This window comes from Rhamphochromis longiceps, linkage group LG20 (assembly GCF_057381845.1).
Source record: "Rhamphochromis longiceps isolate RC_006_pf linkage group LG20, R_longiceps_female_GT1.1, whole genome shotgun sequence".
Classification (NCBI taxonomy): Eukaryota; Metazoa; Chordata; class Actinopteri; order Cichliformes; family Cichlidae; genus Rhamphochromis; species Rhamphochromis longiceps.
In genome coordinates, this window is record NC_140576.1 from 3,499,488 (window position 1) to 3,511,951 (window position 12,464).

General features: G+C 42.5%; 1 protein-coding gene across 2 annotated transcripts in view; it reads right to left on the reverse strand.

The window, feature by feature from the left end:
• Positions 1-3,236: 3,236 nt before the first annotated feature.
• Positions 3,237-12,464, reverse strand: part of dip2ba (DIP2 acetate--CoA ligase B (putative)a) — a 45,050-nt gene continuing 35,822 nt past the window's right edge. For both annotated transcript variants that reach the window (XM_085394803.1, XM_085394804.1), the window contains exons 23-38: positions 12,258-12,459; positions 11,992-12,104; positions 9,955-10,035; positions 9,676-9,799; positions 9,420-9,541; positions 8,642-8,753; positions 8,151-8,260; positions 6,428-6,558; positions 6,171-6,339; positions 5,550-5,720; positions 5,277-5,338; positions 5,106-5,163; positions 4,903-4,977; positions 4,560-4,734; positions 4,199-4,322; positions 3,237-4,103 (exon numbers count right to left, since the gene is read on the reverse strand). In XM_085394803.1, the coding sequence (XP_085250929.1) occupies positions 3,851-4,103; positions 4,199-4,322; positions 4,560-4,734; positions 4,903-4,977; positions 5,106-5,163; positions 5,277-5,338; positions 5,550-5,720; positions 6,171-6,339; positions 6,428-6,558; positions 8,151-8,260; positions 8,642-8,753; positions 9,420-9,541; positions 9,676-9,799; positions 9,955-10,035; positions 11,992-12,104; positions 12,258-12,459 (2,082 nt within the window). In that variant the 3' untranslated portion in view covers positions 3,237-3,850. The remainder of the gene's footprint in view (positions 4,104-4,198; positions 4,323-4,559; positions 4,735-4,902; positions 4,978-5,105; positions 5,164-5,276; positions 5,339-5,549; positions 5,721-6,170; positions 6,340-6,427; positions 6,559-8,150; positions 8,261-8,641; positions 8,754-9,419; positions 9,542-9,675; positions 9,800-9,954; positions 10,036-11,991; positions 12,105-12,257; positions 12,460-12,464) is intronic.

Here is a 12,464-nt window from a genome sequence, read left to right on the forward strand (position 1 = left end):
GCAGCTCGACGATGCATAGTGAACAGACAGTTGCTGAGGTATACATTGTGGGCCCTTGAGTTTGTGGGGTTTTGCGTTTGCGTGTACGAGTAAAAGATCCTAATTTCATTACCTCGCAGGTACATTTACATTTTGTGCTTAGGATAACTTTGGAGGTTTGAAATGTTCGCCATTCGTCACAACACAATATGAAAACTCTATATATTCAGAGCGCATTGTCCATCAGATCCCGAACCGATGATGATGCAAGTATGGAGTGACTGAAGACATGTTGGCATGGAAAAAGAATGACTTGGTTTCACACAAAAGGGCATCTTCTTGTAATGACACTGGAGAACAAAACTGTCAACTTTCCCTTATTGAATAGCACCAATGTCTATTGAAAAGGCTTGAAGGCCAACATGAAATTATAAAACTTTATTAAAACTTGTCAGAGTGAAACAGTAGCGACAAAGCAATAATCACACAGCAGCCTCAGAAACCTCAGAAGACGCGTGACTCCAATTTCACTGGCACGCACACACGCCGTCGGTGTCGGTCACCGATTGAAAAGTGGTTTAATCGACGCGCGACAAAGCCGCTCCTACATCAAACCAGCTGCTTGCAGATAAAGATTGCATCAGGAAAATATTGATGAAATCCCTAGAAAATATATTAAAATTCCAATTTTGGATGGAAAGAGTAAAAATACAGTGGAGGCGACATTAAAAAAACCCAGAAGAAATAAAAAAAACAAAATAACAGGTTTACCATTTTGGGAAAATTCTTACAAAAGACAAAACTTGTTGCACCATAGAAGCCAAATATCACTGCTGAACACACACGCGCGCACACACACTCACACACACACATAAAATGATATTGGGAAAGTGCACGTTTGTTCCTGCCCACTGAAACCTTTTTTGTTGCTTGCGATGTGGTAACCTTAAAATAATAACAATGCAGAAAATGCTGTCAAGTATGAAAGATCAAGTCAAGTTTTTTTGTTTTGGTTTTTTTTTATCTACAGATTCATTTTCATGTACACATTAACACCAGTAATACAGTATTTGACCTCTAAAATACAGTATACAGACATCTTTATTACTTCACTTTTTAAAGGAGGGTTCTGCAATTTTTAAAAAATCTTTTGAATCACAGGTTTGTTGCGGATTGTTCCCAGTTCATTTTCTTTCTTTCTTTTTTAAGTGTTGCCCACATTCAGAATTAATGGATCTGAGTGATGACGGTTATGTTAAAATCAGAAAGGTATGAGCACGAACATAAAACACCAGCCTTCCTCTTAAAAAAACCTTCTTTTTTTTAAAATGTATGTGTGAGTTTTGAGCTACAAACTGGTTTCCGATTTCTCGCTTAGATTCGGTGAAACAGTTCTTTAAATAAGCAATAAAAGTACAGAAGTTCCACAGGTTTAATAAGGCAAAGCTCCTCATTCTTGATTTCTTTGTTTTGCTTTTTTTTTTTTTTTTTTAAATTCAATGGTCCATTATCGTAAATGTCACCATGGTAAAAGGCACCGACTTGCCTTCAGATTTTCTACATTTATCTAATCAGCTGTGACACTAAATGAAACACGTTCTTTGATATAAGGTGGAAAACTACACACAGACTGAAAGCTAGCAGCTCACTTCAGAACCTCAGACCAAGCCAGGCGAAGCCGAACAAAACGGCCCTTGAACACAGAGAAGTTGGACCTTAAATTTTGTTTAGCGGTTTTTTGGTCTGCTATGGTTTTCAGAGCCTAGAGTGCCAAACTCCAGATTAAGCCTCCGATGTATTAACATCACATTAAAGCCACATTAGAGCTAAACATTTGACTTTATAAAGAAATTTGGCGACTTCACCCACGAAAAGAAAACCTTAAAAACTTCCCTCAACTTTCTAATTTGAATCTCTCCCTGGAAGTTCCCCATGCATGTCGGGTGATGCTGGAGCTCAGCTGCAAGAGCCTGGATTAAATTGGCCTTTGCTATCTCTCCTACTTTCCTAAGGTTACAAAAATGTCCCTGCAAAACTGTCAGACTGAGCAAGCTGGTTGTCATGTACAACCCAAAGAACAAACAATAGTTTTCAGCTCATGAGTCCACAGGATCCAGGCCAAATTCTACTGTAAAGCCTCCCTGTTGCACTTGCTGTGCCAGATTTGTATCCCTGAGGTGTTTTCCTCTTCAGCAAAACTAAATCCAGTCTGAAATGTGTTCAGTCTAACGCACCAGTGAGAGGTGCATTAGCTGTTCTGGGGTGCACAAGGAGACCACATTGAAGGTGTGATCGGACAAATTTCAAATCACTTCCGGTTAGTTCTTCTCGTGGGTGAAGTCACAAAAGTTTGTTGATGTTACTTTGTGAGATTTTTGTAAAGAAAATAAATACCCGGTGAGAAAAACTACACATTCACACAGAGACACCAACGTTCTCAAGATATTTCCTTAAAAAACAAAACCTTTAGATGAACCAAACGCTCATCTATACTGGCTATAGCTACATTTGTACAACACAAACAGTGCTGTCATTTATAGTCACACGTATTTATTTCTTTACAACATTTTAGCTGACAGATAAAGAGTAAAGAGAGTTAACTGCAAACATGGGTTAAAAGGAGAAGAGAAACAGAAGGTTGTCTGGGAATAACTTCAGAACATTCTTGGTCTCCCTCATTAACACCGGGTACTTATTTCCTCTTTAAGAGCAGCTCTTGTTGAGCGCCGGGAGGCTGTGAATGCTTTTACATGAGAGGCACAAAAACTGTGACAAAGCCTGAACATTCAGCATAGGCAGCGAAATAACTGCTGTGAGAATCCTTGGCTCGCGAAGCTTGTTTTCGTTTTGTTTCGAGCCCGCATGTAGACGTCACCTGCACTCCCAGCTGGCATGCACACCTAAACACAGACTATAGTTTCGAAAGTTGTTCTGGAAATTGGCGCTTTTTAAAAATAGATTAGTACTATCACAATCATACGAGCTATCTACCCCACCGACTCCTACTCACACCGAAGATGAAGAATCTGTTTCATCTTTACTACTCGGGTTCATGAAGTCTTTCTTTTCCCACACCAACAAGTAATTCAAGCATTTTTTTAAGATATTTTTTTGTTTCGTCATTGTCGACACTAAGTCTGCCAGCAAACATCGCGTGTGATGGAAAGTGGACGCCACTGTGCACCTGGTGGGCAATTGTGTCAGGACTGCCCGCTGTGGGCTGTGCTTGCTTGTGGCGCTTTTAATACTGATGTGGATTTGCTCTTTTTGACAGCAGCAGGCATGAGGGGTGGGGGAGGCAGGAGACAGGAAATCGAGGTGCGAGGACGTAAAGTGCAAGGGGAGAAGTTCCAGTGCACCTTCAAGATTAGACGGGTTTAAAAAAAAACTGAAAAATCTGACACATGAGCATGCATGGTTCAGGAGGAAAGCAAAAGGATAGAAAAATGAGGGGAGAATTCCATTCTTCTCTTTCTGGGAGTAATTAAAATATCCTAAAAACATGAGTTTGATTGACGAGGGAGAGGTGGGTGCAGAAAAAAAAGGATGATGGGATTTCTCCCAGTCGACACGTGCATCTACCTTTCAGGAGCAGAGAAAGTGTCAGGCCCCACAGTAGAAATCTCAGTGAACCTGGACTGCAGCAATCGAGCAGGTGGAAGTAAAGACAGAACAGTTTCTGAGAGGGAAGCATGTTGTCGTTACAGTACTTGAGTCGTTTCTCGCGTTCCCACGCCGTTTGGCATTTCCAATGAGTGTGTCTGAGGTTTTAACTTCGGGGCTGCTACTGTACACGTCCCCAAAGTCCTTCTCCCTCGTTGTCTGTTCTCGGAGCCTGGCTCAGGTTTCTGCATCAGTTGGTGAAGGGTGTTCACATGTTGTAGGCCACGTAGATGGGGTCCAGTTGGTCAGCCAGGAAGGAGTCTCGTAGATGCATCCTCTGCTTCTCTCCCCGGGAGTTGATGGGGATCACCCCCGGGTCCACGATGACCACCACTCCGACGATGAGGTGGTGCTCCTCCAGGACCACGTTGGTGACGAGTGGCACCAGGTCCAAGGCCTCCTGCTCCGAGCCGCTAAGCTCCGCCACCACCACCAGCAGGTTGGTCCATGTAAACACGGCACTGCGAAGCGAGAAGTGGGAAAAGTTCAGGTTTCTGCTACTGTTCGCTACGAGGATCAACAACGCCACGTTAAGTGCACATCTGCTGCTCCTTACCTCTCTGCGATGCTGCGGTGGGCGCGGGACACGGACGTCTCGATGTCGATGGGGTGATAACGCAGCCCCCTCAACTCCAGCGTTTCATCCAGGGATCCCACCACAAACAAGGCATCATGGCGATCTGTGGCGGGGACAAAACTATTTGATTATTTACAGTTCCAACAATATAAAGTGTCTTGTTTTAAAGATCTGGCTACAACTGTGCAACCTGTAGATTAGGGTCCAATGTTGTGATGCATTTGTGATGAGAACTTTCAGTACAACCAAGCATTTACATTTTAAAGGGTTCAACACCAATTGCTTCTCCAAGTCATTATTACATTATTACAATGTCACCAAATATCAAATGTCCTCTCACCTCCACTTGCATCCAGCAGCTCTGTTCTCTTGATGAAACCCAAGTAACTGGTCCTGGCCCACAGAGTTTGGGGCTCCCCAAAGCTGAGCCTGGTGTTGAAGTGGTCTGCCTGCAGGCTCTCCTCCCCATAAATGGTGTAGTAGCCACTGGCATTGTGTGGGCTGTTCACCCAAATCTGCACAAAAAAAAAAAAAGACTTTCTGAATTACTTTGGCTGCTAAATTTTGACAAGAAGAGAGAAATTTGACTAAAAATCAACATAAAATAAATCTTTTCACTGTCGCCCTCTTTTACTCCGTGCCAGTGAAATCGGACGGTTTGTGGCACATGTTTGCGCACTCACCTCACCAAGATGCGAGTCCCCCAGTGGGCCTCTGGTCTCTGGGTTGACTATGATGACTCTCACTCCTGGTAGGATCTTCGAGAAGGAAATGAGAGGAGAATTTCACTTTAAGACTCCTTTAACCAACTCTTTTAGTGCTCTGGTTCTGTGGCCACAGTGAGCATCACATAAGTGAGTTTTACCAGTCAGTGATCAATACTTACAGTGCCCGACTCCATGAGTGGAAGACTCTGTGGCGCTCCTCTTTCCACTAGCCTCACCCTGAGGGACACAGAAAAGACAAGCCTGTCAGTCTTTCTGTTGTTGTCCACCAGCTGCACCACGTGACTAATGTGGTTGCCTTTGTGCTGCTTTATGAGAGTCTTCAGCCTTACCTGTCGTGACGCAGGGACTTCATGTCAACATAGACAGTGGAGGGGTCTGGTCCAGCAGTGCCCTAGTGACACGGGGGGGTAATACATTAAAAATAAAGTTTTTTAGCTTACAGAACATGAATAAGTTATTATCATAAGTTATTAACATTCAGTACATCTCCTTGTGCAGCTCAGATGACATGGTTTTTTATTTTTGTTGAGCAGAACCAAAAAAAAAAAAAGCCTGATTTGGGTCAAAATGTCCTCATAAGACTGCATATTTGCGAAACCAACCTGAAGGCAGATGGCTAGGTTGACCCTCGAGCCAAAGGCGGTGCTGACGGCGCGAGGTGAAAGGCCGAGGTCTTTGAAGAGCTTGGAGAAGGACTGCGTGAGAGCGAGGCGAGGACGCTCCTCTGCTATCACCACACAGCTCCGCACGCACGACAGGTTCAGACCGCGCGCCTGCAGACACGAGCGGCTAAAGGTCACTCACTTTTAACAGGTGTAGACGGTAGCTTGACGCAAACATGGACTCTGCATTACTGAACATTTTCATCCAAAGCAGAAGGAAAACCGAATGAGGACAGATAAAGGATAAAATGAAGATGAGCACAGACAGAGACAGATAGTGATTTTAAAACAGATATGATACATGTAAGGCCCATAACGCTGTAAACATACAATCTACTTAATTAGCATGTTAGCTCGCTGGCAGGTGATCTGTCTGAATGAATAGGTGAATCATTTTTTAAGCCTGAGACAGGTGTTTATTACTCTGCTTCACAGCAGTAATATTTTCTGTCATAAAGTAATTTATCACTGTGTTGTTTGTCAGAGTAACAACAGAAATGACAGCACGGTAATCTGAGAGGAGGAACCACATCTGGGAGATTATGTGAGTGTGTTTGTGACCTTCAGCATCTCCGTCTGGGTGCCCAGGCCTTTGGTGCAGAGCTCCATGACAGAATACGAGCAAAAGGTGTCTCTGATCTTGTACTGACTGAGCGTGCTCAGCCACACAGGCAGCGAGCTCTCCAGCTCCAGGGGAGGGATAAGGATGGACTGGTGACCTGAGTAAACACTGGAAATGAGAGAAAACTGTCAGCAACAGCAAAGCTGTGTGTTACAAGAATAATGGCATTCTGTCTTTATGTTTGTGTTGGAATTACCTGGAGAGGCACCACAGGACGAAGCCCAGGCCACAGTATGGGTCCAGGCAGATGGCTACTTGGCGTGAGGAGTAGAGCTCACACTGCAGTTTAATGGAGCGGCACAGAGTGCTGACCGCAGCGTGAGACATCTGAAGAAGCAGAGAAACTTTTAAGAAATCCACCAGACTCACTCCATTAAACTTCACCTCATTAGTATGATTTTAATACCTCAATATGTATCAATAAAGACGTAGTTTGATGACCATTAGAACAGGTAGCATGTTAGAGTTAAAAATGTGTATTCTTCTTTCAGCTGCTCGTTCTAGGGGTCACCACAGCAGAACATCTTTCTCCATCTCACCCTATTCTCTAGCATCCTCCCCTCTCATATGCAGGGGCTTGCAAAAGTATTCGTCCCCCTTGAACTTTTCCACATTTTGTCACATTACAGCCACAAACATGAATCAATTTTATTGGAATTCCAGGTGAAAGACCAACACAAAGTGGTGCACACCTGAGAAGTGGAACGAAAATCATAAATGATTCCAAACAGTTTTTACAAATAAATAGCTGCAAAGTGGGGTGTGCGTAATTATTCAGTGTCATCTCCACCCACTCTACCCTGCCTGCACTCTCATCTTCACCGCTCTTTCTTGCTTTGCATGGTTTACCCTCAGGTATTTAAACTCATATACCTTCAATATCTCCACTCCTCTGTTGTATATAAAATCTGATCTAAATTAACCATTTCTTACATGTCTTTTAACCTCATAAAATCAACAGGCTCGTACTAAAGATTTGGCAAATCGCACAAGTTTTTCTTTTCATTTCTACGATACAGTGAAAAACAATCATAAGAAATTTCAACAACTTTTATTGGCAAATAAATCAGATTTATGCAAACAGTGTTTAGAGGTCCTTCTTCTAATAAGTTCTGCTGTTCTCTGTGGCAAGTTGGACATCAGCTTCTGGGCCAATTCCCGCTTTAGCAATGCTCAAAGCTGACTGCAGTTTTGTGGGCTTCTGCCTGACCACACTAAAAGCTTCCTCAAAGAATAACTTCTTCCTCCACCAAAGGAGCACTTTAATGCTTTGTGCATTTTCCAGCATGATGGATGTCTCCAGCACCACGTCTCAAGGCAAAAGTGATAACTTAGTGGCTCTGAGATCATCAAATTAACATTTCAGAGCCACAGCCAGGAAATTCCCCAGATGTTCATGCGATCAAGAATCTATGGTCAGCCCTAAAAAAGTGCGTGAATAAGCAGAAGCCCACAAACAACCTCAATACCAATGAGGCAGGAGTGAATCAGCTTAGGAGACGGACAGTCAGCATCCCAAAATGTCAGCACACTGTAAATACTGACTGTAGGCATACAGTCAGTAACCAATAAAAAAATTTGAATGTCATTTTAACTGCACAAATGTCCTTCACTATATCATAAAAACAAACAAAGTATGTTAAATAGACAATTTGTGCAACTACCAAATATTTTTGGCCATGTCTGTGTAAATATGAAAATATTTAATCTCTGTGTCATAATTCTGTTGTCAATACACTGAACTAGACCAGCTGGGTGAAGGTCAAACATCCAAGAGAAGACACAGAAGCAGAAAATTAAACATTTTCTGGCTAGAGAAATTCATATTAAAAAAAAAAAAAAAATGAAATCACAGTCATTTCTGTTTGTTTGTTATTATTATTTTTGGAGTATGTACAGGATTTGTGGGAGTAATCTACCTTGACTCCAGTCAGCATGCCTGTGGTGGACACACTGAAGTCCAGATAGGCTAGCATCTCAGCTGTAGGAGGTTTGTAGATGTGTGGAGGCCGCTTTCTTGGAAGATCATCTGTAATGCGAGCGAAGTGAATTTATGTTATGTCTTTATTGGACAAAATAAATCAAATACTTCTTGCTAATACATCTTGCTCTTAATGCTACAGTCTGATAATAGTCTGGTTGAAAGGGAAGGTGATATCATTTCACGTGTAATTTTATCCTTTCAATGCACATATTAAAAATCCATACTTTTACTTTTAACTCACTGCAACACTCTTATCTTCAGAAATGAGAGCTTAAAATAACTGAAACGTACTGTACATGTCTGAAGTTAGTCAAAGCACAAACAGTGTCTATTTCAAGCCAAACCTGCTAGCATCTAAATACGTGCACAAACGCAGCGACACCCAGCTGCTGCACGTTACTCTAAAGGCTTTCCTAATTCAGTCACCTGTATCAATGATCGTGGGCCACGTTTTGACATTGACGCTGGCAGCCGCCTCCCTGGACCTGAGGATCCTCATGAGAGGCTGTGTGGTGAGGATGCAGGCTGCTTTGCTCACCTGTGGCACACAACACAGAGCACAGACGCGGTCGTTTAGAGCCACAGATTAATGTGAAGCATTCAGTTATTGATATTTCATTGATCTCCAAAGTAAAGCCCAATTTCATTTGCTTTGCCTCAGGGAAATCAGTTATAGTGGCCAACAGAAGTATTCATTTTATTAGTGAAGGGCACTTCCGTTGATGTGATAGTTTATTAAAGTGGCGGCTAAAAAAGCTTCATATTTGTTTTAAGGTCAGCGATGCATATTTCAGTACATGAAAGTGATCCAGTATGGACAGTGCAATGTCATAACTGTGCTTTTGTCTCCGTTGCTGTTTGTCTGTCTATTCAAACAGCTCGATTTTCAGGGAAATTGGGAATAAGGAACCCTAGCTGTGATTGTGGATCACTTAAAAACAAAAACAAAGAAAAATGATGTATTTGCATTAGAGAAGACTCACAGAACTGTGTTCTCATTGTGAACTACTAGTTTTGGATAAATCATTACAAAATTAAGTGAAAAAAAATTAAACTGAAAATGAAAAATGAGCGTAGAATAAGTACAAAAACAGTTTAAATACTACTCAATGTACTCAAATAATTCCACATACATTACTCCATTATACTGTGGAAATACTCGAGTAAAAAAAAAAAAAAAAAAGCTGTGGTGAAGTGCACTCACGTCAATGATCATGCGGACAGTGGGGAGAGTAGCAGCCAGATTCTGTGGGTGGGGCGGCCTCACAGTCACAGGGATGACCCCCGCGTAGAGACAGCCATAGAAGGCGGCTATCAGGTCGATACCTGCAGGAGGAGGAGACGGGAACCTGGTTGAACTACGACGCCGTTAAAATACTACATTAAACAACAGCACTTTTACATATTATTTGATATGAAAAACTAGGAAGAGTTGAAACGTATAATAACGGCGTGCATACCCGGGGGATAAAGCAGCACCACGTTGTCTCCTGTGTTGAGACCTCCTCTCTCCATCAGGGTAGCTGTGATTTTCTCTGCTCTCTTGTGTAGCTGAGCACAAGTTGCTGTGCACACTGCTACCCCCTAGAGCAAAAACAGTGCTGGTACAGATGATCTCATACAACAAAATGGATCACCATTTACAGAGTGGCACCATTTCCGAGGTAAAAGAAAGGTAATGGTGCACGCCACGTATGCGCACGTTTCTTATGTTTACTGTATGCTCATGTTTAGCCTACCTTAGCATTGAGCAGCACGTATAAAACATGGTCAGGGTCCATTTGGGCTCTCCACTGCAGAGCTTCAGACAAGAACTGGTGCTGAAAAGGCAAAGAAAGGAATCGCTCATTACATACGCATCACAGATGGATGATTAAACACACAAACAATGTTTTAATGCACAGATATAATTACACAAAGCGGCACTGTTGGCAAATAATAACTTATTTGAAAGTGATTAAAGAGAAAAATATTTTAAAGCCTGTCTTCAAAATAACAAATAAATATATAATCAGTCCTCTCTGTGACAGATTTGTTCATTTTAAACAGAAAACACTTTAAAGTACGTCAAGGACACAGTGTGACGCAACAGGAGCACAGAGGTGTCCAGAGTATTTGGGTTTTTTAAGTTGCGAAAGGTCATGCTGGGACCATCTGCACCAGGAAGGAGGCAAACTGGAGCCACAAGCTCACAATCTGTGGGCCTTTAAAACAAAGGGGTCATGACAACTTTGATTAAAAACAAAAAGTTTCTGCTAGTCCCTCAGAATGCTGTTTCTTAAATAAAGGCACTTCACAAGATTTACGCAGTTACATAAATGAGTATTAATAGAACTATTAATATATTAATGTCATTAGCATCTCAATCTGTGGTGTCAAAAAGCCGAGGAAGCAGTGCACCAGACACACAAGGACAGGACCTGAAAGTAAAGAATCCCTTTACAAGACAGAAGCCAGGTGACCACTAGGAAGCACGTAAAAAACAAACATTAAAAAAAACAAGTAAAGATAACACCAGCTAGACGTACAGGGATATTCAGCAGTATCGCACCGTCAGACACTGGAAAAGTAATCGTTTGTGCGTCGTGCTCTGGTCAACAATGAGTGAGGAGTCACATCATGCAGACCAGCTGCCCTGGCAACTCATAAAGCCATGCTGCACGTGGGAGCGTCACAGTGAACACAGGAAGCAGAGGTGCACGTCAAAATACTTCTAATATTCTAATTCGTACTAATGCGCAGGATATACGTATAGTGCATCACAGTATATTATTAGAACATCTTCTGCAGTTATATATGCTAAGTGACAGATTATAATTGCTTAAGCCTTGCACTTGCACATTTTGTAAAAGATAAGAAACTTCTTCTCACTCAGAGGAGATCAATGTCTTTTAATTCATTGCTGACTTTTTGGTCTGGCAAAGCTGCAGCAGGCTGCTGGCCAACTCCAGGCTTAAAATAAGATGGCGACGTGGGACTATTAAATAAGGCCCGGATGAATGTAGGATGTGACCTCATTTGTAATGTGCTGCTGTATATTAGTTTTAATGTGTGGACCTCTGCTGGACAAGGAAGCTAGCCTGCACGGTCATCTCGCCGGGCTAAGCTGTACCTGGTGGCCGTCAGGTTATCACAGCTGACTGACAGAAGCAGCATGAGCAAAGAGGCGGGTGGGAGGGATGCAGGGGGGAGGGGAGGCCAGACTAGAGCCTTACCATCATGGTGGGCCACATACAGAGCTAAAGCCCAACCCAAGCAAAGTAAAGGCAGAACAACAACAGAGATTTAGGATAAGGCATCAGCAGTCATACTGCCTGACAGACGCAGGCTCATCTCATTAAACCTGCATTCATGGCATGTTTACACATCAGTTTACCTTACCAGCTTAATTTGAACAGGTTTGTATGACATTAAAATGATTAAAGAATTTGATAATTTTCCAGTTACTACATTAAATAAGCATTTTTTTTTATCCAAAATCCAAACAAGTTCAAGCTTATAATAATGTCAATACAGCAATCTGAACAAAACACTTGCTCATTAATCTTCTGCCATCTATAAAGCAACCATTGCAGTTTTGCTATAGCGTGCAAATCTTTTATTAATGGTCTCACTGTGCAGGTGTTGTACACATCATAGACACTGACTCCTTTAGATATTAAGGCAATTCAAATTCCTACAAACTAAACTGGTGAAAAACTGTGCTGCACTCTGCTAAATCCACTACTAGACCTCATATATATGAAATCAGTGGAGTTTGGTCTGTGTGGCAGTACCTTTCGAATGAGATCCTGGTCCTCCACCACGCCCAGCTCTCTCCCTATAGCCTGGGCGATCCGTTTCCCTGCCACCAAGTTGCCAACCAGCATAGAAGCTGGACCAACGTCCACTGAGGAAATCAGAAACAATCAAGAGTCGGTTACACAACGACAAACTTTCAACTGCCAGCTGATGGCACATCCTCATTATTTCTAGCTCCCTCTTCATGCTACAGCTTTATATTGTATACAAGCATGATTCCATAATGTCTAAGACAACCCACCTGGCTGTTTCTGCCGGGGCTTGGGCAGGTTTGTAACACAGGTGTGTGGGCACATGAGGATATTACAGGGGTGAAGGTTTCCCTCCAAAAAGTTCTGCTTGGTTTCACAGATGTGGATGCCTCCCAGAGGCGTCTTTGGGAGGGTGTTGGCTGGGACGAGCGCGAGACAGTACAGGCCAACCTGGTGGATACTGTCAATGGCCTAAA